A 25,262-nucleotide genomic window follows, 5' to 3' on the forward strand; every position below is an offset into this window, starting at 1 on the left:
ACTGGGCTTTGGACACGTAAGTCCCTCAGTAGGCACAAATGGTCTCCCCCACAGCTACATGGAACCCTGTTACCAAGGAAGCAGCTCATGTTGGGGTCATCACATTTTTGGTCTAGCTCAGCAAAGCCACAGCTGCTACAGCCTTAAAAAAGGAGATGTTGGTGAACACAAGTGTGATGTGGTAGAAATAGAGGGTGGAGTGGAAAGTGCAGCTGGGCCTCAGGATCCAAGGGCCCTGTTTCTAGCTTGGCTCATTTTGGATGACTGCTGGGCTTCCAGGGCAAGAGCAGCAGAGCCCAGGCCCTATTTCCTTAACTGCCCTGGCCAGAGTCTGTGCTCCTCCTGCTGGCAGAGATGAAGACAGACCCAGGAGTGTTAGGTGAGCAAACGCATGCGTGCCTCCCATAACCCAGCTCAGACATGTGAGACCTTGACTTCAGCTTAAGTAATAAAAATTTATTGAGAATTCCTGGGATGGTGGTTATCGCCTCCCAACAGAGAGGGAGGAACCAACTCTGTAGGAAATCACTGAGAAATCACACACTGTCCCAACAACCCTTGTCAACACTGGAAGTCATTCCCCTGAAAACGGGTCAGTCTTCATTCATCCAAAAAGGGTTGGTAGGACAGATCCAGAGGGGACCATCACATGATACCAGGGGCCAGGTGGGGGTGTGCTCCTCAAACACCAGGGGAGAGACAGATCCACTTCTTCTCTGGTGGTTAAATTCTTGGTCACCAAGTTCATTTCTTAGCCTTGATGAGGCTGTCACTGCGGAAAGGCAACAGATAAGGGAAGATGACATTAGGAGACAAATGTAAGAGGCACCTTGGCCACTCCCTCCTCAACTACCCTCCTTCCAGATAAAAGGTTAGTATGGGGAGGTGAGAAAGGTTAGGCGGTGGGGGAGGAGGCAGGTACTGGGAGATGAGCTACAAGACCCCAAAGAAACATGCATCAACAACTTACCTCCCCCTGCAGATACCAGGTCACCAAATGAACAGGAAACACAGGAAAAGAAGAAAAATGCAGAGGTGATTTGACAGTTCAGGCCCCACCCAGCTCTAAACCCTCCTTTGCTCCCAAGAGAAAAAGACAAATTGGGTTGGAAGCCAGGAATCTCAGGCTCTGGAAAGGAAGAAACTGGTTCTCTTTGCCACTGCCATTTCTCACTTCTCCTTTCGTAGCATCTTTCCACGCCCCCACAGCAGCAATTTTAGGGTTCCCGAGTAAGGATATTGAGTTTCATCTTTCACCATTTTTCAGTTAGACAAAACTTTACAATTAAAGTGCTTCTTACATGAATAATCCTATTCTCATAAAATCAATCCTATGGGATTCAAGTTAGGCATATCAACCCCACTTTTCCATCTTTGGTTTAGACACATGGTGTCTTTCAATGGTGACAAGAGTAAGCTAGTAACAGGCCCTAGAGCCCAAGCGACTAGACTCAGATCCCATGTTCTGACACCCCACTATGTAGGTCACATCTCTCACCGGGTGAAACTTTCATCCTGTAGGTTCAGCACAAGGTTGTCAGCAGTGAGATAGACACGATTCTGTGATGTGGCAATCTACAGGGTAGGAAACAAGACAGACGCTTGTATTAAGCAGAAAAGGCCTTGATTCCTGTCCTTGCATTAAATCACCACTGATGGGGCATATGTGGGTTAGGAACAGGGATCCAACGATGAGAATGACATGGTTCCTGACCTCACACAAGGATCCAGAGCAGTAAGCAACTGTGATGTGTTAGAATTGTTAACAGGTGTGAACAAAAGGTCAAGGGAACCCAGAGGAATCGTTTTTGTATGGGCGGAGGAGTGACAGAGAAGCCAGTTTGAGTAGCAACCTGAACGAGCATGATTCTAATTCCCTTGCTTCAATGTGCTTTAATTAAAAACACTTTAACTCTCCAGGCAGCCCTGGAGGGATACTGGGCTCATACTCACCGTCTTGGAGATGTTCTGGGCTGCCCGGATCTTGCGCAGCTTGATGTAGCCTGGGTTCTTGCTCAGTGCTTCTCCAAGGTGAGCAGGGTAGGGTTAAGGGTTCACACATGGCCAGGTCTCAATCACTGGCCCCATCTTTACTACTCCCCTGGTTCCAGCCCCCCTCTGGGCTGTCAGATCCAAGGTTGCGCTCAGGTGGCTTGTGCCCAGTCTTATTTTGGTCCTCACCTGTGGGCCCCCCTGCAGGCAGCTGCCAGGAACTGGAGGCAGCAGCAGGAACGTAGGCAAGGCCAGCAGTGCTATTGATCTGCCTTACAGTGAGGTGCCAAGCTCAAATACCCCACTAAGATTTCAGATCCCATTTGAAACCTCTACCCCCGGGGGAGCCAAGGATCAGAGAGCACAGAGTCGCATTCGCCTTAGTCTCATCAGCCGGCCCATGAGGGAGGACGGGGAAAGCAAGGTGCCTCAGAGGCAGGCTGAGATCTCTCCAGCAGAAGGATATCATCTTGGCAGCCTCGGCCTCACCCTCGGCCTGCACGATCTTCTGCCGCTGTTCCTGCTTTGCTTTTTCCACCAAGAATTGGGCCCGCTGGGCCTCCTGCTGGGCTGTGGTGGGAGCCAGGTCACAGATGTGAGGTGTTAGGGACCCCATCTCCCTTTCTGCATTCTCAGAAACCCTCGTCCTACTCGTCTGGTAACTCACCCACTTGTTTGGCTTCTACAGCAGCTGTGTATTCTCGGCTAAAGCTCAGCTCTGTGATGGCTACGTCATCCAGGATGAGGCTGAAGTCCTTGGCCCTCTCTGTCAGCTCTCGTCGGATCAACAGGGACACCTGGGGGTTAGGGTGAGGAGGGGAAGGGAGAGGTGGTTTGAAGGGACTGGAGAACTGAAAGGAAATTGTTGCTGTGACCATCTGAATACCATATCTTCTGAAAATGGCAGAAAATTCACTAACCCTTTTTTAATTCCTCACTAAAACATCTGAGTTGGAACATATTTGGTCCAATCTTTTCAGCAGGTCACACTAACTTCTAATCTTCTACTCTCTCCAGCACCTCTAAACTTTGTTTTCTCCCATGCTTTCTCACACTGACCGCTAGCTATCAAGTTCCAATCTTGGCTCTCCTTGTTGCCCACAGTGGCCATTAGTATAGCTTTTAGATAGTAATGGAACCTGGGTCACAACCTTTTTCTAATAAGCTGCCTTTCCTAATACCCAGTGCTCTGGGCCTAGAAGGGAAATGCTGCCACTATGCAAATGGTAATGGGAGCTGGAGTCCAACCTGGGCGCGCTGTGTGATCAGTTGTGAGGCATTGAACTTGGCCACCACACTCTTGAGCACCTCGTTGACAATGGACGGCAAAACTCGCTCCTCGTAGTCTAGCCCTAGGCGCTGGTACATGCTGGGAAGCTCCATGGCATTAGGTCGAGACAGCACTCGCAGGGAGATGTTCACCATCTGCAGGTCTAAGAGTGAGGTCAGCAGTGGCTGGTCAAGGCCATCGGGGCCTCATCTGGTCTCTTAGCCAAGCACCCTTCCCCAAGCACCGTCTCCTCTTTGTGTTTCCCTCCATGCGATGTCGTGCAGCCTGGAACTCCCCTGGGGCGTGGCAGCAGGGAAATCAGGCCAGCAACATGTGACTTGGCACAGGCCAAATGCATCCTTGTCCACTGTGACGTCGTCTCTGCCCACAATCCCTCCACCAGTAAAGCTGATCTGTCTTTTTGCCACTATTGTGTGCAATCTCTACTGTAGGTTCTATCATAATCATGTTTTCTTTACTAGACTATAAGGGCTTGAAGACAAGGATTTGTTTTATGAATCCTTTATTCCCAGGGCCTACGGTTTAGGGAATGTTAAGTGACCTGCACTAAAAATAGTACAAAAAAAGTATATTATAGATGAACTACTTGCCTCAGTGTGTACACGCCTGTGTGTGTGTGTGTGTGTGTGTGTGTAAGGAATCTGGGGAATCTCAAAGGCACAGCTTCTAGGTACGGTGTAGGAGGGAACAGATGCACCAGGGAAGTTTCCCAGAACAGGGTGTACTAGTGGATATAATTAATAAGTTAAGCAGTTAAAAAATGGCTTTGATCTAGGCAGTGAATAAGACAAAGAACAAACACTGCTCTCAGTGAGTTTACATTAGAGGAGAGGGGCAGTTAATAAGAATGTACAAACACATAAAAAATGTGAATGTGCAAACATAAAAAAATGGACAAACAAAAGTGTCCAGATGTACTACTTTAACTCCAGAAGCAGGTACTTTTATTCCAGCTCTTTTGCAGATGTGGAAACCAAGGCCCAAACACTCTGACATGACCATCTGCCCCTAGGAGCTCTTGCCAGGTTCCCTGTTGACTTTAGGGAGCCCATCTGCTGGTAGCTTCCAAGTGTCCAGACCTACCTTTGGAGCCTGTGGGGGAGGAAATTTTTCTGGGTCTGGCCCGAATGTCATAGATGATGGGATACTGGAACCAAGGTATCCTGGAGGAGAGGAAACAGGGATAGGTATTAGGAGACTGCAGTTTCACTAGTTTTCCCAGTTTTCCCTCACCACGTGTTTCTTTGCCTGCCCCTCCTCTTAATGACCAGACAAGGAGAAATCCTATTCTTCCTTTAGAGAACAACAGTTTATGCGTTGCTGGAGTTATGGGCAGCACATACTGTCCTGGGAGATGGGGTGAGGAAGGGAAACAGTAGAATCCTGTTGAAAGTCCTACTACAGCCATTGGTGGGTTGGCGTTCAAGGGTGAAGGGTCAGGGTCAGTCCGCTTTGCCCGCCATTACCTGAAGTGAAGGCCCTCGGCGAGAACGGTGTCCTGCTGCACGCCACCAATCCGATTAAAGAAGATGGCTCTTTGTCCGCCTTCCACTGTGGGGATAGGGGTGTTAATCAGGCCAGGTCACTGCTCAGAGTATGTGCTAGCCCCTGGTGGGGCGGGGCGAGGGGCTAATCCCTTAGCGCGGGGACCAGGCGGGACAAAGTAGGGCGTCTGGGGAGGGACTAGAGGAGTCCAGAGTGCGGACGGAGGTTGCTCACCGGTGAACACGGACTCGCGGACCCCATAGGCCACGGCGCCGGCCCCCAGCAACAGCTTCAGCGCCGTGCCCATGCCCCGGGGCCCGGAGGGCAGCCGCCCTGCTAAGTCCTTCAAGTTCTGGGCCATGTCTGATCCCGAGGCCGGAGGCACCAAAGGTCAGGAGGGGGTGCCGGCCCGCCTCTACCCCACTCCAGTTTAGAAATCGCAACCTTCTCACGAGGGTCCGGGCCCCAGGTGCTCTCAGGCGAAAGGGCACCGGAAGTGCGCTCCCTTCTAAACCCTCCCCTAGCCCACGGCGGACCCAAACTACGCGCACAGGAATTACGCATTCGGAAGTCCCGCCTCTTTCTGAAACCCTGCCCTCCCAGAGAGGCTTTGGTAATGCCAGACTGGAAGCTATCGCCATTTCCAAGCGCCCATTTTCAGAATGGTAGCCGGAAGGAAGTTCGCAATTAGGGCGAGCGCGAGGTTTTAATTTAAGGATATTAGCGCAATTTCCGGTTCGGTTGCAAGATGGCTGCGCCCAGTGGTGGATTCCAGCCTCGTGAGCGTCGCGGTGAGGACCAGGAACAGGACTGGGATGCTGTGGCGCCCAAGCGGCCCCGATTTGGGGCGGGAAGCAAGATGGGAGGCCATAGGCTCATTGTGGTGCTGGAAGGGGCCAGTCTGGAGACAGTCAAGGTAATGTGGGACAAGAAAATGAAGAATGTGTATATTGATAGGATGGGACCCTGTGGAATGAGTGAGGGTGAGGGCCTCAGTGGATGGAGAAAGCAGAGAGGTGTAACATGCTTTTGGAGGAAGAGTGGCCTAGTTGACTGTCTCTTGGTTTAACATCTGGGGTGGCGGTATTCATTTTCTACTGCCCTTCTTGAATCCCATAGCAGCCTTCATGTCCTTGGTTACAGTTGATTTACCAAGATTTTGTGATACAAAGTAAACTAAGGGGAAGGGAGTTTTGTGCACCGCGGTGTCCCACATTATCCCACGATAACTTACAGGGAAAGGAGAAAGTAGCTTAGTCTGCTCCATCCTTTTATTCATAAGGACTTTGTGTTTTAATTCATTAAAAGGTGTTTACTGTCTCCTTCCTCCGTATTACTATCCAACTTGAAACACTGTCTGGATCAGATTATCATTTAATAATTTTACGTCTTTATTTTTACCTGTCATTCGGCTCTTTCCCTGAATAATCCAGCAATTCCCTGTCTTAAGACTTTGCTGCCTTATTCTCTGACTTGTTTCTCTTACCGTTTAGAACTAAATTTGTTCAATGAGTAGGCCGAGAAGAAATAGCACTGGTTGAGAAGTTAGATCTGGATTTTAATCTAAATTCTTATACTTAAGTGTGTGATCTTGAGAAAACAAGTTTGTCCTCAGTTTGTAAAGTGGAGGTTAATACTTTATAGGGGACTGGAATGAAAGTGCTTCAAAACTAGTACATTTCCATTGTAATCTACGGTGTGATTTTTCTATCTTTACTTCTTTAGTCACTATAGCATTTTATTAAGTTTGCAATCTAGAAAACTTTTTTTAAAAAATGAGCAGCTAATGAGATTTCCTCTTTCGTTTTCTTCTGTAATTGATATTTCTAACCTAACTGTAGGTTCTTATAGCCATCCCTTATTTAATTGCCTGCTATCTTTCCAGCCTATTAACTCTGAATGTCACTTCATTTCTTCCTATGTTTCCTGGGGCTGATGGTAGTATCTACCTTACTCGGTTGTTGGGAGGATTAAAAAAGTTAATATGTGTGAAGGGTTTAGAATAATGTCTGTCTCTTGGAATTAGGTATTAGGTATTAGATATTATTATTGTTACTGTTTCCATGTTACCTATTAAAAAGTTGAAAAGGTCATGGCCAAATTAAAATTTCTAGAACATGTTCAGGAAGAATTTAAGCCAAGTTGTCATTAATGGTTCTCCAAGGTGATAGAATTCACAGCTGTTTGAAACCTTCCTCTGCCTTGTGTCTTCCTTGTGCTGCTACCCCTTGCTTCTGCCGGCCTCATCTGGGCCTGCTCTCTCCATTTATTCTTTATATATATTCTGGCCGCACTGGCCTTCTTTTAAGCTCTTTGAAAGCACTGAGTTCTCTTACACCTTAAGGCCATTGCAAATAATGTTCTCTAACTGGAAGCTCCCTTTACTCAGCTCTTTGCATCAATTCCTACTTAATGTTCATTTAACAATTATTGAATCTATTATGTTGCTCATTCTTCAATTAATAGGTTAAATGTTACTTCCTCATAGAAATGACTCCTTTCCTGCTATAAATCAGGTCCTTCTGTCATAATCCTTTAATGAACCATTTACTTTTCCTACGTAATGTTTATCACAATTTGATTTAAGTATTCATGTGGTTGTTTCCACTAGAAGTTTGTCACTTCCACTAGAAGGCTCTATGAGGGCAGAGAATGAGGTTTTAAAAATCCTTATATCTCTAATACCTATTATAGAAAATGAATACACACGGTATTCATTCTGATTATTCCGATTAGTGGTTTTCAAGCTTACCGTGTTTCCCTGAAAATAAGACCGGGTCTTATATTAATTTTTGCTCCAAAAGATGCATTAGGGCTTATGTTCAGGAGATGTCATCCTGAAAATCATGCTGGGGCTTATTTTCTGGTTAGGTCTTATTTTTGGGGAAACACGGTAGTAACCACAACCCACCAGTGAACCAGTGTTCACACATACACACACACAACACACACACGCAACTGTGTGAAACCAAAAGTTTTATAAACCATCACTTACCATTACACTACATGTGAAGTACTCATATGTTTTCTAGTTTATTTTATTAAACCCTGGTTATTAAGTCACTAATGGGTTGTTGAGACTGGATTCTTTAACACAAGGGATTCTTTTTCTTCTATAATTAAGTGTCCCATGGACCTAGTTCTTGGTCCTTTGTTCTTTTTCTGTGCTTACTCTCTGTGACATTCTTAGTATTTCAGTTATCCAATTAATTTCAAAGTCTACATGCCTCTTCTCTGAAATCTTTTGGAATCATATACCTTAAAATGTCAGATCTAGAAATGTTCTATTGAAACATAAAAACTTAGCCTTTCAAAACCTGTGTTTGTACTTAATGGTATGTTTTTAGACTTTTACTGGCCACCTGAATGCTTCTTAGGATTCCAGATTGCAATTTGCAATTTTTTAAGCTGCTACAGATGGATCCAGCCAGATTTTTAGTATCAAGTTTTCACCTGGTATATTTTCTAGTATACAGAGTTGCCGGGATAATATCCCTGTCATTCTCATGCCTCTGTTACTCCAGAATTATTCTAGCTTTGTGCTGGATACTTGAGGATTCTGCAGTTTACAAAGCAGTTTCATATACAGAGGGTGCCAAAAAAAGTATATACATTTTAAGAAAGGAAAAAACTATTAAAATTGTAATGCTCAATGTATACAGATAACAAAAGATGAATACAAGTCATGTATATACATTTTTTTGCCACCCCCGGTATAATCACTGCCTGTCAATGTCTCAGTTCCCACTTTTTCAGCATCATTTTCTTCACATTTCTGCCTTTTCTTTATTCCATCTGTACCTTTGCTGACACTCCTTAAGAACAACCCCTCTTCGTTTTACTCCTGAGAGTATTCCTTGATGAAACTACCTCCTGCATCATTAGAATTTTCACTTTTTCCCAGATTTGCAGCCTTTCAAATTGTTACAAGCAAACTGAGGGAAGGCACCTGTAGATTTTGTCCAGTATATACAGTGCTCCTGTGTTAAACAAGCATTCAGCCTTGCTTATTAACCTTATTCCTACTGGGTTCCAGAATCCCTCACCGGCTTTGCCTAATAGCCACAGGTTTTAAAATTAAATCCAATTTAAAACGTGCAATCACAGGTTGTGCCATTTTCCCTTTTCCTTTTAAGATCAGATCAGTTATGGTGGGGGTGAGTGGGGATTGGGAGGCAGGGTAAACATAGTGATCGCCTGAAGGGTTTGCAGGGAACCACCCCCATAGCTTCAAATTCAGTAGATCTAGAGTGAGCCTGAGAATTTGACTAAAACATTTTCAGATGTTGCTACTGCTGGTGGTTTGGGGACCACACTTTGAGAACCGCTGGGCTAGGTAAAAGCAACTTACGTTGCTCTCTGTCATGTTCCTTCTTCTTTAGGTAGGGAAGACATATGAGCTACTAAACTGTGACAAGCACAAGTCTATGTTGTTGAAGAATGGACGGGACCCTGGGGAAGTGAGACCAGACATAGCTCACCAGGTAAGTCCAGGGACAGAGCTCACCACCCTGTTAGCCTTTCTATGGAAGGTAAAGCAGCTGCATGCTACTTCTTAATTGTACCTTGGTGTCTGCCTCCCTCAGAGTTTACTGATGCTCATGGACAGTCCCCTGAACCGAGCTGGCTTGCTGCAGGTTTATATCCACACACAGAAGAATGTGCTGATTGAAGTGAACCCCCAGACTCGGATTCCCAGAACCTTTGACCGCTTTTGTGGCCTCATGGGTGAGATCTTTAGGATTTGAAAGTTCAGAATGAACTTGGCAGAGGTGAAGGAGGAAGAGGGGATGTGATCGATCCCAGAACAAGGATTCTTCATTACTTTCATGTGCAGGGGTTAAGCCTGCATGGGTTCCTGGCTGAGTGAGAGAGAGTGAACCCATCAGTACACAACTAGTCTTATGCTGACAACTGCTTGTTCATAACAGTTTAGGAGTAGAGTGGATGTAAAACGACACATGGAGCCCTCCTTACCCATTGGTTTTTCTGGTTAGATTCTGGGCAGAAGTGGGGTCTCCACCTAGCTCTGAACTTTGTTTTTCCCCTGCCCTAGTTCAGCTTTTACACAAGCTCAGTGTTCGAGCAGCTGATGGCCCCCAGAAGCTCTTGAAGGTGAGGTAATAAGTACTATCTACTGTTTGGAGGTAGGGTTCTGAGAATGTTTCTGGGGCTCATTTTTCTCTTTTTCTTTAGGTAATTAAGAATCCAGTGTCAGATCATTTCCCAGTTGGGTGTATGAAAATTGGCACTTCTTTTTCCATCCCAGCCGTCAGTGATGTACGAGAGTTGGTGCCTAGCAATGAGCCTATTGTTTTTGTGGTGGGGGCCTTTGCCCATGGCAAGGTAAGGTCTGGGCTCTTCAAGTCCGAGAGCAGTTAGCATTTTGATCCTTGTCCTTATAATTTGGAAAACAGAGACTAAGAACACAGCTGGAAGACAAATGGGGGTTCCCTAACCTGTCTTAGGGCACATCCTTTAAGGACTGCTGGCATATTTGTCAATACCATGCTGTTTTGATTATTGTTGCCCTGTAGTACAAGGCGAAGTCAGGGAGTGTGGTATCTCCAGCATTATTCTTTTTTCTTAGGATTGCTTTGGCTATTCGGGGTCTTTTGTGGTTCCATACAAATCTGATGATTTTTTTGGTCTGTTTCTTTAAAAAATGCCATTAGGATTTTGATGGGGATTGCTGCTGGCATATTTGTAAGTCAAAGCTAGGACCTTTTTCATCTTTTGTACAAATTTGATATTAAACAGCACTGAGAAATACTAACTCAGCCCAATTTCCCTGCCCCAAAGAAGGGACTGAGCCTGTTACAGAGTGACAGTCAGCTGACAGAACTGTTCTCTCTTCAGGTCAATGTGGAGTATACAGAGAAGATGGTGTCCATCAGTAACTATCCCCTTTCTGCGGCCCTCACCTGCGCAAAACTTACCACAGCCTTTGAAGAAGTATGGAGGGTCATTTGACAGTCGGACCTTGCACGGAAACACAGACTGTTGACATTGTAACCCTTGACCTTGTTTTTAATTCACTGTTGGAAGATGACCTTCCTGCACCAAGACTGTGGGGTTTGCGGAAGCTGAGGCTGTATATTTGCTATTTGTTTATCCTATAAATAGTGTTCTTGTAAACCTGGTTGTTCTTTGGGATTCCTAAATTTAGTATTTAATGGTTTATACCGTTTGTTCCCAGACTTTAGGAACAGGTGTTTGGTTCTGGGCTTTAGCTCCAAACTGCTGCAATTACTGTGCTCTAAAGGAGACAGTCCTGATACTTGGAGCCACGGCAAGCATGGAGATCTGTGAAAGAAAGCAGCCGGGAATGCTAGCAGTGAAAAACCAAACAAACAGAAGTGATTTTATCTGGTACAGTTCCAAGGTAGAAAAAGTGGAGCAGGCGAGGCCTTGTACCCCTCCTCTCCCCTCCCCTCCCATGGGGAGTGGGGGTGGTAGCGGCACATATACAATCATAGTAAATTGGCAGAAGAAAAACAACAGATTCCTGGCTAGAGGGGGAGAGATAAGGCAACGTGCATGGGGGAGTCCAGAGGGGAGACATGGGTCCCTCTACTCCTCCCACAAGAATTTCCCCTTTGGCCCAAATGAAGACTTGGCTGGCGGCAGAGGCACAGCTGGCAGTGCCATGTCTTCCCACTCCCTGGCTTCTATGTTCTCTGTGCTCTGGGGCAAAGGAGTGCTGTAAAAAGGGAGACAAGTTGTTTCTGCACCAGTCTTGCTCTAGGCCACCTGCAAGAGAAGAAATTGGATTGGAAGGCAGGTCAGAGTTACTTCTAGTCCCTGGTCTTAGCCCATCTAAGCTGCTTCCTGGCATGCTAAGTTAGAGTCGTCAGTGCCACATACTGTGTTTTCTATCAGCCAGGCTACCTTGAGATTCACCCTAAATTTTCAACACTACCTTTTTTCCCCTTAATCTATTGCTCTATTCTGTATCCTGTTTAAGTTTCGGGTTAGCTTTAGGAATGTTTACTTACCAGGGAAATAGATTATTCCATTTTCTTTAACTTCTCTTTCCTTGGCACCATTGCTTTATGAAGATAAGGCAATATGAATAGTAGGCTCAAGAAGACGACGTGGCCAAGAAAATAGATGGATTTATACACCTGTGGAGAGATACAGGCCACCAAGGTAGACAGAGGGCATGGGATATAATATCCCTGACTGCCTGAGGTATCAGTGATTCCCTCCTGTCCTTGCAAGCAGGCCTTCACTTACCTTAAGCCATTTGTCCCATGTGAAGAGGCAGAAAGCAGTCATTGAGTAACCCATGAAGAGCCAATGGATGGTCTGCTGCACCAAATAGTAGAAGGGTTGTAGTATAGTAATGGAAGCCATGCTGCTCAGGGTTGGGCTGTCTCGAATTAGGCTGGCAGCCTGGGGAGGAAGGGGAGAGGTAGTCAGTGTCTTGCCCCTTCTCATATTCCTCTTTCACTCACCACCCTTAAGGCCTACCTTTCTTTCGACGACAACAATGAGGAATTCCATCTGGAAGCAGACCAGGTATCCTGAGTGTAGGCCGTGCCAGAGGGCCAAGAATAGCAATGAGAGACCCTGGGATAGTTCTTTATTTCCAAGGAACTTGAGTCGTTTAAAGAAGTAACTAGAGAAAAGGGTGGGTAAGGATGAGCCTCAGACCAGTTCTTGTACTCCCCCCATCCTGCCTCTGGGTTCTCAGTGCCCTGCGGAGTGCTGTAGTGGTGGCTGGCTCCCACTTGGGGCCCCCTGGGGGGGTCAGTGATATTGACGACTCAGACAAAACAGACCTGAGGCTTAGCTGGGTGAACTGGGGCAAGCTACTTAGTACAACAGATAATGACTAGTGCCCACTAACTTGCAGTAAAAAGGACAGACCAGATCTCTATTTGTGCTGCTTACACGCTTGTCATGGGACAAATAAAGATGTTTATAAATAGGGCAGTGGAGAACATAAACCAGTGGCAGAACTGGGATTAAAACCCAGGATTTAAGGCACTTGTATATCTTGCTTTTGGGAATGATTTTTGGGGGTGGTTGGGGGAGTGGAGACACAAATAAGTGTGTGAGAATGACCGGCGGGTGTACCCAAAGTGGGAAAAGATGGACAGAAGTGATATAATACTTCCCTGCCCTCACATTTAGTTAAGTGGAAGGCAGAAGCTAGTAGGGTCCAGACCTCCCCTCCTGCTGCTTACCGGGCCACCCAGGCATTGGTGTTGATGTTGAAAGAGGCGATGGTGCCAGTGAAGCGGGGGGTTGTTTCAAAGAGCCACACCTTCATGTTAGCGCAGGCATCCCACTTTGCGTTTCCATTTTCATCAAAGTCATTGAAGCCCAGTCCCGTCAAAATGCATACTCCTTCCTGCGGGAAGGACCGACTCAGGGTTCTTGCCACTCTCCTCCCCATGTCCCCACAGCTTGTTTAAATATGATCCTGTTTCATCTTTTTTACTTACTGTGACCAGCCAACAGGTGACGTATTTGTACAGTACAAACTTGCCCCAGACCAGCATGTACATGCAGCGGAACCAGAAAACGCGGTTCTTGAGAGCAGAAAGAACACATGTATTAGAAAGCCACCTAAGCCAGGCCAATCTCCCTAATGTTCCTCCTTCCCACACTTGTGGCTGACTATGTCATGGGTGCCTGACAGTCTGCTTAATTGCCTCTATATAGGCTGAGAGGAATAAGCAGGGAGCCCAGTCAACACCCATTCACCTCCTTTTCCTTGGAGAGTCCCCGAAATAGCATTGTCCTTAACTCTTCTCCTAAAGCACCGAGCATCTGGGACACTTAAGTACTGGGACTTTTATGTCGCCATGATCAATGTTAATTTAAGGAGACAACCTACCCAGAGTGGGTATGGAACTGTTGCAAGCCTTTCAGCTGGGCCAGAGCAAAAGCCAGCACTTCCCCATCCCTTGGACTTAGAATTCCCTAGGAGCCCCCAATCTATCAAGAAAAGAAACAGGCTGGAGAGGGCCAGAAGCTGCTAAGCTCCAAGGAGTTACTGGGCCGTAACACAGCAAGCTAAGAGCTGCTCCTGGGAAAGGTAAGGGGTGCTGAAAGTGCACCTGGCACAGCCCTGTGCCCGCGAAGGTCGTTCAATGTTGGCTGATGAACATGTCCCGGCCCGGCTGGCATTGACATCAACTCACAGATCTAGAGCAAAACCAACATGCATTTGTAGATGGCATTACCCACTTCCTGGCTATCTACAGGGATCCTTGCCTGGCCATTTTCTATCTTGGATGCAGTCACACTGCTGCTGCTTTAGTAGCCACTCACTTCATAGTCTTCAGACAGGAGATAGTTTTCTGTGATGTGGGGGCTGAGCAGAACGTAGCCCACCAGGTAGACAAGGCCCAGACTCAGGCGCTTGAGAGCAGGTACGGTGCTGGAAAGGAACAAGGGGTGGGGGGTGGGGTGTCACAACGTGCAGAGGCCACTCCCTTCACTCTTTGACCTTAAGTCACAGAGGGGAGTGTTTCGGAGTGCGGCTATCCATCTGGGATGGGACGAGGAGCTCTGCTGCCCGGAGTCTATACTCATTCTCAGGGAAAGACCTCTATGTGGTTGGATATGAGGACTGGTGAATGCAAACCCCTGTGAGTTACAGGGAATGAAGGGCAGCAGCAGGGAGCCGTATGTCTGAGTCTGTGGTGCTTCCCCTCAGGAATACTACTGATCCCAAGTGTTCTCAGTCTACACTGGGACTTGAAAACCCAATGCCTAACAGATAATAATGACCAATTTTGAATCCCCTCCTTCCTCTCTTGTTTGAGTTGATGCTCAAACAGGCTGGACACGTTCTCAATGAAGGTAACTTTTAAATTTTCTACTGTGATATGTATTTATGTAAAGTTCTATTTAACAATCTATTTTTTTAACTGAGAAAATGGATTTTAAAGGCAGGTACATGATTGGTTCAAGCAGAATCCTGTGGCAGAAAAGTGAATTTTTATGTTTGTACTACTAGGTCAGAATGGATGTCTGGAAGCGACCTAAGACGAAAAGCGCCCGCTGCCTGCAGTGAGCAGGTACAGGGTGCCCGTTAAGCAGTCCAGGGCCTGTGTGGCATGGACCTGGGAGCCAGGGCCAAGCTGGAGAACGCAGCCGGGGCTGGCCTTCAAGAAAGTCACTTCAGAAGTGGCTTTATAGTGGATTAGACACCTACACAGAGGTCTTGACCAGAAGGGGCAATTACCTGTTTGGTATCTTCCCTGGTATGTCAGTCAGCTGTCCCTGCACCAGCTTCATGTAGTGGTTCATTGAGAACTGGGGCCCTACCAAGAAGGCCCCATAGAAGTAGGAGAAACCAGCAACTTCCAGCAGGGAAGGGACACCCCGTATGGCATATTTCTGTTGCTCAGAGGACAAGGAATTCTATGCCGGGAAGAGAATGAATGGTTCAGGATAGCCTTGAATCTCCCCGTAAGAGCCAGTTTGCGTGTTCCCCACCCTGTGGCCCACTGAACTGGTTCTTCAAATAGTCATCTCTGAGGGGATGATACGGAGAAAAGTAGTTGCCTCATGTGGAAACGAGTGTGTGTAGGGGTAGCTTAGCAAGTCGGCTGCGGCTGCCTTTCCAAATGCCGTGCTGGCACTGATCTCTGGACTTTGTGCAAGAGCTGGATCTGGGCAAATTCGGTTTGCTGATCCTTGCTCAGTGCTATCTGATATGGAGATCACATAGGCTGCGGACAAGGGAGAGGCTCTGCCCCTGGCATTTGGGTTCAGTCTTTTGGTAACAACAGCCTTTCTCCTTCCTTAACCTCTGCGGAGGAATCCTACTTACCTGATTTTTCCCTCCGTCAAAGTAGTCAACAGCCAAACCTGAGCAGAGAGAGAAGGTGTGGGTAGAAGAGAGAGGACACTGGGGGTGTGGCCTGTGAACTGGGGGCCAGAAGTGTCCGGGGAGAGAACAGAGTGAGTTTATGGTCAGATGGGGGAAGGTAGGGACCCATCACTCACCAATCAACTTCAAGGTCAGAACACAGTGTGGCATTGTCCACTTGATGTCGTAGTTGCCAGTGGCTGTGTAATAATACCCAGCAAGAAGGTAAGCCTAGGAGAAGGGGAAGTATTTATTCTATTACTGCTATGATTTATTTTCTTCCTGCTCTGAAATCCCATATATTCTTTCATTTTTCCTTTCTCCTGGTCTCATCATTAAAGGCTTTAAGAAGTTCCTTATAAATGGAGAAACTGAACCTGTAAAGGGAAGAGAATTGCTCAAGGTTTCTCAGCAAAATGTGGGCTAAACTGAGAATTTAGATGCTTAGATTCTGTAGCTCATTCTAAGTTGATTTTCTGCCTTGCCTTTAGTTGACTCCACTCATGGACAGCTGGGCTAATCCTGGTCCGAATCAGAGAACCTTAATACACAGTCCTATACAAAGGGTTAGCTGGCACCCCTTCCTTGTGGCAGATGAAACACCTGGGGCCCGTGTAAAGTGACCTACCCAAAGTCATACTGCCAAGTGTTCTTGGGAGAAAGGATTAGAAATTAGATCTCCTAGTTCACTGTTTTTTGTACACCACAGCCCCCGACCTCCACCCACCCCCGAACTGCTGTCAGCTGTGACCTGAGCTGTCAAGGGAAAGACATTTACCATCTGGAAGATAAAGGTAGTGATGACGGCAGTGATGGTGCGGCCCATGAGTCGCAGGATGAGGAACTGCAGGACAATACATAGCAGGGAGTGGTAGAGCTCGTTTCCTGGGAGCAGAACAGAGCAAATTTTAGCCTTTTTTTTTTTTTTGGGGGGGGGGGGTGCATTATCACCTTTCCTGAGATTTCTAAATGCAAAGAGGATATATAAAGAAACAAACTTTGGTATTAGGATTTTTTTTTCAAAATAGCCTCATATTTTGGAGGAAGGATGGACATTAATTGTATAAACAGAAGGGATTGTGAAGCAGTTACTGTATTTCTCAATGTCTGAGCTCAGGATCGCTCCTGAGGGGCTTGCGTGGATCTGTCATCCAGTTACAGCCACAGCAGACAGAAACTGATGCTTCTCTGTTGATGGGGTCCGGCAAGGGTAAACACTCTCAAAATGTTTTATCTGGGACGGGATTGTACATAAAAGGAGAATTTTAGCTGTGTTCCCGTCCATACAAACCCTTTCTTTGCAAGCAGAGCATTATAACTTCCCTATCCATCAAATTCTCTTCAGGAAATTTTGCTCAAGTCTGTTCCTTCTCAGATTCCCTCAACTGCAGTGCCACTGCTAACTCAGTTTACTCACCAAAGTTAAAATAAGCAATTGAGAGGCCTGTAAAGGCGTGGAAGAGATGGATGAGGTAGCTGTCCTTGTAGAAAAGGTAATGCCGGTAAAACAAAGCCAAGGGGTAACCTGAGGGGAAATCAGAAGAGGGTTACTTGTGCCTGGTGCTCTCCCAATTTTGTTTTGGAAATTCATCTGGCATGAAACTCAGCCCAGAGAGGAAAAAATATACATTATGTGCATATCAACAGAAAAGATAGTTAACAGTATCCCCAAGAATCAAGTCTCTTTGTAAATACACGTTTAAAATTGAAGATAGTAATTTTATATTGAGGCAATACAAGACTGGGTCCTAAGGCTAGGTTTCATTTATAGTCTCTTAAATATTGCTAGGAATTTTCTCTTGTTTTTCTTGAACAATATGAGGAACTGAGGGTACCCAACTATGCCCAGAAACACTATTTTATACTTTTATGATCTATTATAATTTTACTCCATCCTGCTAGCAGAGTATGATCAAATTATTAAGACTATTAAGAGCATAAATATAAGTGAACACCAGGCTACAAAGAAGGATTGCTGACTGCATATAGAGTCACACAGCAGTTATAGGATGCATGTGGATACTCCTCACAGACCGAGGTCGGGACATCCACCAAGTTATAAATCTATTAGGTATACTGGAGAAATGTCTTCTACATCTGTGATTCCGAGTATGGTGCCAGGGCCATGACTGAACTACAGAGGATCTCCTGATGGGCCATGAACTGATCACGCACGGCCTGTGAATTAAAAAGGGTCAATAAGACTTGGTATTCCTAAACTGAAGTTACTACACACTGGCATTCAGTGTTCTATGAGGAAGTCTGGCTGATGTGCTTGACAACATTCCCACTGCAGGTAGTGCACGTGTGAAGAATTGGAATCCCTACTGCATTTTGGAAGGACCCTTACCTATCCTACCATTGTACAGTGTTCTTGAGTTGGTCATGGTTTACAGTTGCTGCAATTCCACTTTTAAATTTTAAGTTGCAATATCGTTGCAACTTATCGTTGGCAATATAGTTGTAAATTTGAGAGCCATAAACAAAGCGCTCAATCATTTATTAAGTAAATGGATAATCATGTTGTATAATTGGCTTATGTCTTAGTCTTTTTTTCAATACTTTTTAAAACTTAGGATCACAGCTTGTGTACTTATATAACCTAGTTTTTCACATAACAGTGTATATACCATTTGATCTTCTTGGTGCCAGGATTAGTTGGTGTTCTTTGATTGCTGTCTTACAATGGACTAGGCTCTTTATCAAATTTACAGCGTCATGCAAGTAGTTAATTTTATAGATATCCTGTGGATTACTGGCTCATCTATTCATCCAACAAATGTTTATTAAATGCCTATTATATGCCAGGTATTGTTTATAGAGCGTATAAGGAGGGACAGGGTGGCATGTAATGGTTTATTTTCTAGCTAGCAGAGATGAAGTGATATAGGATTACTAGCTCAAGGGAGAGGGAGACACCTGTGACCCTTTTACAGTCAGATGAATAAACAAAGAAATAGGATCAAGTCTCATACATATCACATACCAAATTTGGCAGGGACAGAACATCAGGTTATCAGCAAGTATTGCAAGAACCAGAGCCAGGTACTAGAAAGTATATAGAGTAAGATCTGACTGCCTGAAATCTTTTGCTTTTTTAATGTTTTAGAATAGGGGTATAAATGAATAGAAACAATAAGTAGGGTAGAGCTTAATTATCTAGAGTACTCATAAACAGGTTCTGGATAGAGTTCCCCTCTTTAAGCACTTTGCCCCTTAACCAATTGGCATCACCAAAACCCTGAACCATTTGGAATGCCTGAAATTTAAAAAACACAACACACTTTATTCTGCCTCTTTAAATTGAACATAATTTAACAGTTTCTTGGTGATCTGGGTCATAATTGTTCTAGAGTCACGTCACAATGGCTTTATGACCTGTTGAGGTATGTAAAACTATTTGACTGTAGAGGGCCTACACTGTCCGGCATTCTGTGTGCCTATGTCCATTTCTTAGGGCTTTTTGCCCCTTTCCTTCCCATGCAGGGATCAGTAGTCACTTCTTGAGCTTTCAGTTATTTTCCCTACCGTAGAAACCATAACTTTGTTTTAAAGGCATTAAAAAAAAAAAAAAAAAAAAGATTTAAGACAAGAGCAAGGGTCTTGGGTGCTTTCCCGATAGACGGTGCCGCGTAGCCTGGTGACATCTGTTCTGGCCACTCAAGGCCCTTTGTGCTATCTCCTGTTTACTGGTGTATTTGGGGGAGTGGAGGTTGTTGAGTTCCACACGGGTAGGTGAAGTATCACTGCACACTAGTAAACACATGGTAAGAAGATGGGGCAGTTGGCAGAGAAATAACAGGAATGCAGCAGGCCATTACGGTTACCAGGAACATTAAGATCATAACAGAGAGCAGCAAGGCCTGGGTTGCAGCAGCAAAGAGGAACAAGAAATGGTGCTGGGGTGAGTTGCTGTGACAACCCAGGGCTGATTCTGAGTGTGTAAACACCAAGCCTTGTTCTTGGCTGCTGCTCAGCTCAGCAAGGCTTTGGAGCCTGGCTGCCCAGTCACCCCTTCAGAGACGTGCTGTTTTTTGGGTGGGGTTGTCCTACCCCAGTTTCAGAGTTTTAATGCTTTTTTTTGTGTGGGAGCCAATGCTTAATATAGTGGCTACAGTCACCTGAAGAATCTTTAAAAAACAATGAAAGCACCTCCTGACCATTCTCCCCACCCGTCAGCGTCTGATTCCGCAGGCCAGTGATCTGATGTACCGCCAGGGTTAAGCAGCACTGCCTCACTAAAATCCTAGTGCAAGGCAGCAGCAGTACTTCCTAGGTCCTGAAAATAAAATTCTGAGTTTGATTACTCAGAGTTGCTGTCTTTCCTTTAATGGCACCAAACAAGCAGAGGTTTGTTTTATAAACCTGTCCTGGAAGTTTTTAAGAACTTGTTTGGCAGTACTGTAACTGTTTCTTCTGTTTGTTTAAAGGAGGGCCTTTAGAAACTTCTTAGGAGATGAAGGATGATGACCTAGCCTGCCCTCTAAACCCAAGGATCTTCTATTAGAATGGGAGCATGCCAAGAGCAACATCTAGGGCGTTCAAAATGCTGTGATCTTAAAGCAGACTGCTGGGATACACGGAATCTGGTCCTCTTCGGGGGTTCAGGTCTCAAGCACACGGAGAGTATCCAGCTGTGTGTGTTAGCTAGTCAGTCACTGGGCATCTCCTCAGGTCCTTGTGCTGCTGAAGTCAGGGACTCGGATCTACCACAACCTAGTTGCTAGAAGAACTCCTTATTTTCTGTACAATAGTTGTGAAATCACTTACTAATCCTAGAGGTTCTGAGGTTTCATTTGAAGAAATAGAAATGGGCTGTTTTCATTCAAGTCTGGTAAATTTCTTTGCCTTTCATCCTGTAAAGCAATTTTGGGGCTCTGTAGGAATAGGATAGGACTCCATCTGATCAGTCAGTGGTTCATAAGACTCTGGTAAGAAGAAAATAGAGCATGTTTTGGCAAGTGTGAGGGAGATGATGGAATTAGAACTGCTACACTTGAATGCTGGCTTAGCCAGATATTGGTACCAGTTTTACAAAAAACAAAACCACCTCAAACACCATACAAAGAGTTGATATAATATCCATAGCATATCGTAGCGATTTTTAAACTTTGTGGTCTCAGGACCACTTCACTCTTAAAAATTACTAAGGACCTCAAACAACTTTTGTTAGTATGAATACTATCAATATCTATTGTATTAGAAAATAAACTAAGAAAATTAAAACATATTAAATTACTAATTCATTTAAAAAACCTATTATATGTTAATATAAATAACATACTTTTAATGAAAACAATTTCCAAAACATATAAAACTAATTAAAAGAATATCATTGTTCTATATTTTTACAAACTTCTGGCCTTTCTTTAGCTAAATAGAAGATAGCTGGGTTCTCAAATTTGCTTCTGCATTTAATCTGTTGTCATATGTTGTTTTGGTTAAAATATAAAAAAAATAAAACATAAAAAATCTGGCTTTACACAGATATGTAATTGGGAAGAGAATCAATAGCCTTTTCAGGTAAGTTTGGATAGCCTTCTTTGATACTATTCCAAAACTTGAGAGGTAGGTTGTTTCTTAAAGGTTAGTTGCAATGTGGAATCTGCAGCAACCATGTCAATGAACTTTTCATACTCTGTTACGTTACAATCCAGGGGCCTCTCCTGGGCTTTGAATGGATCTGTTACCCAGACATGGTTTTTGTAACATGCACTGGTCATTCAGAAAATATTGGTTCAATGATTTAGGCAGATCTTCCAAATACTGCCATGTCATTAGAATACAGTACCAAAAAAATCCACATCTCTTAATACCACCATTGATTTTCAGCAGAAAAGTCTTTATGTATTGGGAAATTGTCAAGCTCATGGTAGTGGATACAAGATTTCCAAAATTCTAATTTTCACTTGAAAGCTTGAATTTTATCATTGACTACAAATACTGTCAGTTATTTTCCTTGAAGTGACAGGCCCATTTTGTACATTTTCAAGAAACTGCCAAATGCTCATGTCTAAATAACCAGTTTATTGGTCACTTTTTCTTCCTTTTTTTTAAAAATAAATTTTATTGGGGAACAGTGTGTTTCTCCAGGGCCCATCAGCTCCAAGTAGTTGTCCTTCCATCTAGTTGTGGAGGACACAGCTCATCTCCAAGTCCATTCGCTGTTTTCAATCTTTAGTTGCAGGGGGTAGGGGGGTGGCGGGGAGCGCAGCCCACCATCCCATGCAGGAATTGAACTGGCAACCTTGTTGTTAAGAGTTCGCACTCTAACCAACTGAGCCATCTGGCCGCCCCTCATCATTTTTTCAAGTAAAAATGGTGTTCCATGGAAAAAGAAGCTGTTATTTCACCATGCAAGTCAAGCAACCGTACAAGTGCTTTGCATCGGGACAGCCATTGTACTTCAGTATGCAGAAGTGTTTTGTGCATATTTCTCATTTCTTCAAACAGAATATTAAAAGACGTGTACTCAAGGGTTGAGATTGAATGAAATTCATAATACTTACTGCTTCATCAAGGACATTCTTAAGTGAAACTGGCTTGTTTTCTTGGCTGTGAGTACATGGCAGTGAAGAATGCAGTGACTGCTAGTGCACTTTGGTCCCTTGCCTTCATTGGTGCTAAGGCACCAGCAGTTTTACACATCATTGCTTCATCAGTGCAAATGCCAACATATTGAAAAAGGCAAATAACATCTTCGTATTACTATGAAAATAATTTTTATCCTACGAATCCCTGAGGGGTTCTCAGGTACCCCTAGGAGTGCATGGACTATACTTTGAGAATTGCTGACTTATGGAATGATGTTTTACCTTAATCTGCAGTCTTGTAATGCCGAAATCCAAGTCTTTTCTTCCTCCCTAGTTTCAACTGCCATGCTGTATTTTGGGTTTTTTTTGAAAGCTTTTCTTTCATTGGTTTTGAGACACACAGTCTTCCTATTCTTTTGCTTTTTCTATTGAGATATAATTCACATACCATAAAATCTACCACTTCAAAGTATAGAATTCAGTGGTTTTTAGTATATTCACAAAGTTGTGCAACCATCCCCATTATCTAATTCCAGAATGTTTTCATCTCCCCAAAAGAAACTATACCTGTTAGCAGTCACTCTCCATTCTCTCCTAGACCCTGGCAACCATCAATCTACTGTCTGTCTCTATAGATTTGCCTATTCTGGGTATTTCATATATATGGAGTCATACAATATGTGGACCTTTTGTATTTGGGTCTTCCACTTAGCATGTTTTCAAGGTTCATTCATGTATAGCATATATCCCTACTTCATTCTTTTTATGGCTGAATAATATTCCAAAATGGACATACCACATTTTGTTTATCCCCTCATCAGTTGATGGACATTTGGGTTGTTTCTACTTTTTGGGTATTATGAATAAGGCTGCTATGAACATATGTGCATAAGTTTTTGTATGAACATATATGTGTTGAGTTCCCTTGGGTATATACCTAGGAGTGGGTCCCTTCGTTCTTTTATCCTCTAACCTAGCACTTCTTAGTCAGTAGTGCAGACAGTTTTTAACTGTTGTGGACCAATACTTTTGTAAAATACAACAAAGTCATGGGCTTGGATGATGAGACTTAAATTTCTATGAATATTCCTAAGTGTTTACTCACTTTCTGTGTTTCCTTTCACTGGTAAATGGTGGCCAACTACAATTTGTATAGATTGCACCAATCAACCTTTCTTTGTCTCTTTCACTGAGGACTTTTTTCTGGCTCCTAAATATGAATGATTTCTAGGATTCAGTCTTGGCCTTTTATTATTCTCCCTATACTGCTGCTTTGGAAAACACCCATCTACTCTCATGTAACTTAATACGATATTTAGGCAAAAACCAAATCTACATTTTATAATCCTAATTTCTCAAATTTCAGTTCCACATTTCCTACTTCCTGCCTGGACATTTTCAGTTTGCTATCTCATACTATTTTATACTCTGTAAAACTAAAACATGACTTTCCCGCTAAATCAACCTTCTCTTGGCTGCTGCTGCTGGTTTTTTTTTTTTTTTTTTTTAAATTAATGGTGTTAGCTTTCTCCAGGTCACACAAACATCTTCAAAAGCTTGAAGTTGTCTTTGTCTCTTCCCTTTTCTTACTTCCCTCTATCTAGTCATCAAACCCTGTTGATTCCTTCTTTCCTGTCTCTCTCACCACTACCATCACCATATCCCCTTTTTTTTCTGTGCTACATTTGTATAAGGCCCTTTAGCATCTGACCCTTAAACTCTTGCAGTGGCCTCCTATTTGATCTCTGCCTGCAGCCTTACTTTCAGCAATCCTACACCAGAGTACTCTTCCTTCAACTTCTGCTCAGAAACCATCAATGACTCCCGACTGACTACTCAACAGAGTACCAATTCCTAAGTCTATGATTCAAGGTCTATCTTCTAAACCACATTTCTAGTTAAAGCTTCCATTTCTCTGCTTCAGCTAAAACTGATCTTGTTTTTGCCCAAACATATCTTGTGTTTTGTCTCTAGACTTTAGCTTATACCAATCCCTTTGCATAGAATAACTTCTCCAACCACCCCTCGACCAAGGGAAATCCTACCCATTCTTCAAAACCCAGTTCAAATGTCTTTCTTTCTCTAAGGTTACCTCAGACCACAATGAACTCATGGTCTTGTGTATCATGGACTCACTCATGCCTTAAATGAATGGCACTTAGGACTAAGACACTCATTTGGCAAATCATTATAAACTACAATATGTCATTCCTTACATTTTTGTATTACAATTTTCATATGTTCACAATCTGTTTTCCTGTAGGCCTCCTATGTCTTTGGATCTCCCATAGCATGATATGCTGTATACCTTTTTTTGATAGATTGACCAACAGTAATTGACACTTAATAGCTGTTTGATCTTGAGTGTCAGTTTTCCTCATCTGTGAAGTGGGGATATTACCAGTACCTGCCTCAGTGAGTTGTAAGGACTAAAGGAGATAATGCATATAAAGTAATTAGCACAGTTCTTAAAATATTCTAAGTGTCAAAAAAATCATACAAACACACATTGACATAAAGTTAGAGGGAGGTAAAGTAGGCCTTATCTGAGAAATTTTGGGGCAAGTAGATCTCAGAGCTTCTGAATCTAATCTTCATTCTGTGTGACAATCAACTGATTAAGAGATTTCCCTTTCATCTGCATTTCAAAATAAAATTCATAGCACATTTTTTTCTTACAAGGGTACTGATTATGGCTTGCCAAGAGCACTTTTTCTAAAATGCAATGTACTATTAAATTAAGGCACTAGATGGTTAGAAAAACATGGACTTTGGAGTTAAGACAGATGACCTGGTTATTATATTTATACATTATATTGTATTATTATATGATATTATTTATATTATATATTATAATATTAGACCTGGTCTTACAGTAAAATAAGACCGGGTCTTATATTAATTTTTGCTCCAAAAGATGCATTAGAGCTGATTGTCCAGCTAGGTCTTATTTTCGGGGAAACATGGTACTTACTAGCTGTCACATTAGGTTGGTTGATTAGTTAACATTTTTGGACCTCGGTTTCATCAGTGAAATGAGTATCTAGCTTAGGGTTCATATATTAAGACTGGTACATATTAGATGCTCAATAAATGTGAGATTGCTTCACCTCTGCTTTAATAG

The 25,262-nt window shown here is 43.8% G+C and overlaps 3 protein-coding genes and 1 non-coding gene across 5 annotated transcripts in view; 1 reads left to right on the forward strand and 3 right to left on the reverse strand.

Moving 5' to 3' along the window:
* Positions 1-435: 435 nt before the first annotated feature.
* Positions 436-5,444, reverse strand: PHB2 (prohibitin 2). The gene is made up of 8 exons (XM_074326112.2): positions 5,003-5,444; positions 4,750-4,834; positions 4,367-4,446; positions 3,241-3,425; positions 2,660-2,789; positions 2,459-2,562; positions 1,954-2,031; positions 436-1,575 (listed from the first exon to the last, which is right to left on the reverse strand). The coding sequence occupies exons 1-8, from the start codon at positions 5,127-5,129 to the stop codon at positions 1,495-1,497; spliced, it is 870 nt and encodes a 289-aa protein (XP_074182213.1). The 5' UTR covers positions 5,130-5,444; the 3' UTR covers positions 436-1,494.
* LOC141570311 (small nucleolar RNA U89) lies at positions 2,125-2,389 on the reverse strand. The gene has a single exon (XR_012494315.1). It is a non-coding gene; the product is annotated as a small nucleolar RNA U89 (small nucleolar RNA).
* On the forward strand, positions 5,374-10,906 carry EMG1 (EMG1 N1-specific pseudouridine methyltransferase). 2 transcript variants are annotated; one of them, XM_019754393.3, is made up of 6 exons: positions 5,378-5,684; positions 9,151-9,252; positions 9,355-9,496; positions 9,825-9,883; positions 9,965-10,114; positions 10,628-10,906. In XM_019754393.3, exons 1-6 carry the CDS (start codon positions 5,517-5,519, stop codon positions 10,739-10,741), a joined length of 735 nt encoding a protein of 244 aa, XP_019609952.1. In that variant the 5' UTR covers positions 5,378-5,516; the 3' UTR covers positions 10,742-10,906. The 2 variants fall into 2 exon arrangements, with proteins under 2 accessions (XP_019609953.1, XP_019609952.1); XM_019754394.3 differs by lacking the exon at positions 9,965-10,114 and having other exon boundaries at positions 5,374-5,684.
* A 200-nt stretch (positions 10,907-11,106) lies between these two features.
* Positions 11,107-25,262, reverse strand: part of LPCAT3 (lysophosphatidylcholine acyltransferase 3) — a 33,297-nt gene continuing 19,141 nt past the window's right edge. Inside the window, exons 2-13 of the mRNA XM_019754390.3 lie at positions 17,023-17,130; positions 16,384-16,490; positions 15,743-15,836; positions 15,567-15,604; positions 14,976-15,154; positions 14,057-14,165; positions 13,225-13,311; positions 12,964-13,130; positions 12,245-12,392; positions 12,008-12,166; positions 11,767-11,895; positions 11,107-11,521 (exon numbers count right to left, since the gene is read on the reverse strand). Coding sequence (XP_019609949.2) covers positions 11,779-11,895; positions 12,008-12,166; positions 12,245-12,392; positions 12,964-13,130; positions 13,225-13,311; positions 14,057-14,165; positions 14,976-15,154; positions 15,567-15,604; positions 15,743-15,836; positions 16,384-16,490; positions 17,023-17,130 — 1,313 coding nt within the window. The 3' untranslated portion in view covers positions 11,107-11,521; positions 11,767-11,778. The remainder of the gene's footprint in view (positions 11,522-11,766; positions 11,896-12,007; positions 12,167-12,244; positions 12,393-12,963; positions 13,131-13,224; positions 13,312-14,056; positions 14,166-14,975; positions 15,155-15,566; positions 15,605-15,742; positions 15,837-16,383; positions 16,491-17,022; positions 17,131-25,262) is intronic.

This window comes from Rhinolophus sinicus, chromosome 1 (genome assembly GCF_057876585.1).
Source record: "Rhinolophus sinicus isolate RSI-liver-muscle chromosome 1, RSI-T2T, whole genome shotgun sequence".
In the NCBI taxonomy this organism is placed as follows: Eukaryota; Metazoa; Chordata; class Mammalia; order Chiroptera; family Rhinolophidae; genus Rhinolophus; species Rhinolophus sinicus.

Excerpts from the sequence above, each read along its gene's own strand:
- EMG1 (XM_019754393.3), top strand. The coding sequence starts at position 5,517 with ATGGCTGCGCCCAGTGGTGGATTCCAGCCTCGTGAGCGTCGCGGTGAG. Across the intron at positions 5,685-9,150 it reads CCAGTCTGGAGACAGTCAAG|GTAGGGAAGACATATGAGCT; the intron begins GTAATGTGGGAC and ends CTTCTTCTTTAG. Across the intron at positions 9,884-9,964 it reads GCCCCCAGAAGCTCTTGAAG|GTAATTAAGAATCCAGTGTC; the intron begins GTGAGGTAATAA and ends CTTTTTCTTTAG.
- PHB2 (XM_074326112.2), bottom strand. The coding sequence starts at position 5,129 with ATGGCCCAGAACTTGAAGGACTTAGCAGGGCGGCTGCCCTCCGGGCCC. Across the intron at positions 3,426-4,366 it reads CTCCCCCACAGGCTCCAAAG|ACCTGCAGATGGTGAACATC; the intron begins GTAGGTCTGGAC and ends CCTCACTCTTAG. Across the intron at positions 2,032-2,458 it reads AGGCCGAGGCTGCCAAGATG|CTTGGAGAAGCACTGAGCAA; the intron begins ATATCCTTCTGC and ends TACCCTGCTCAC.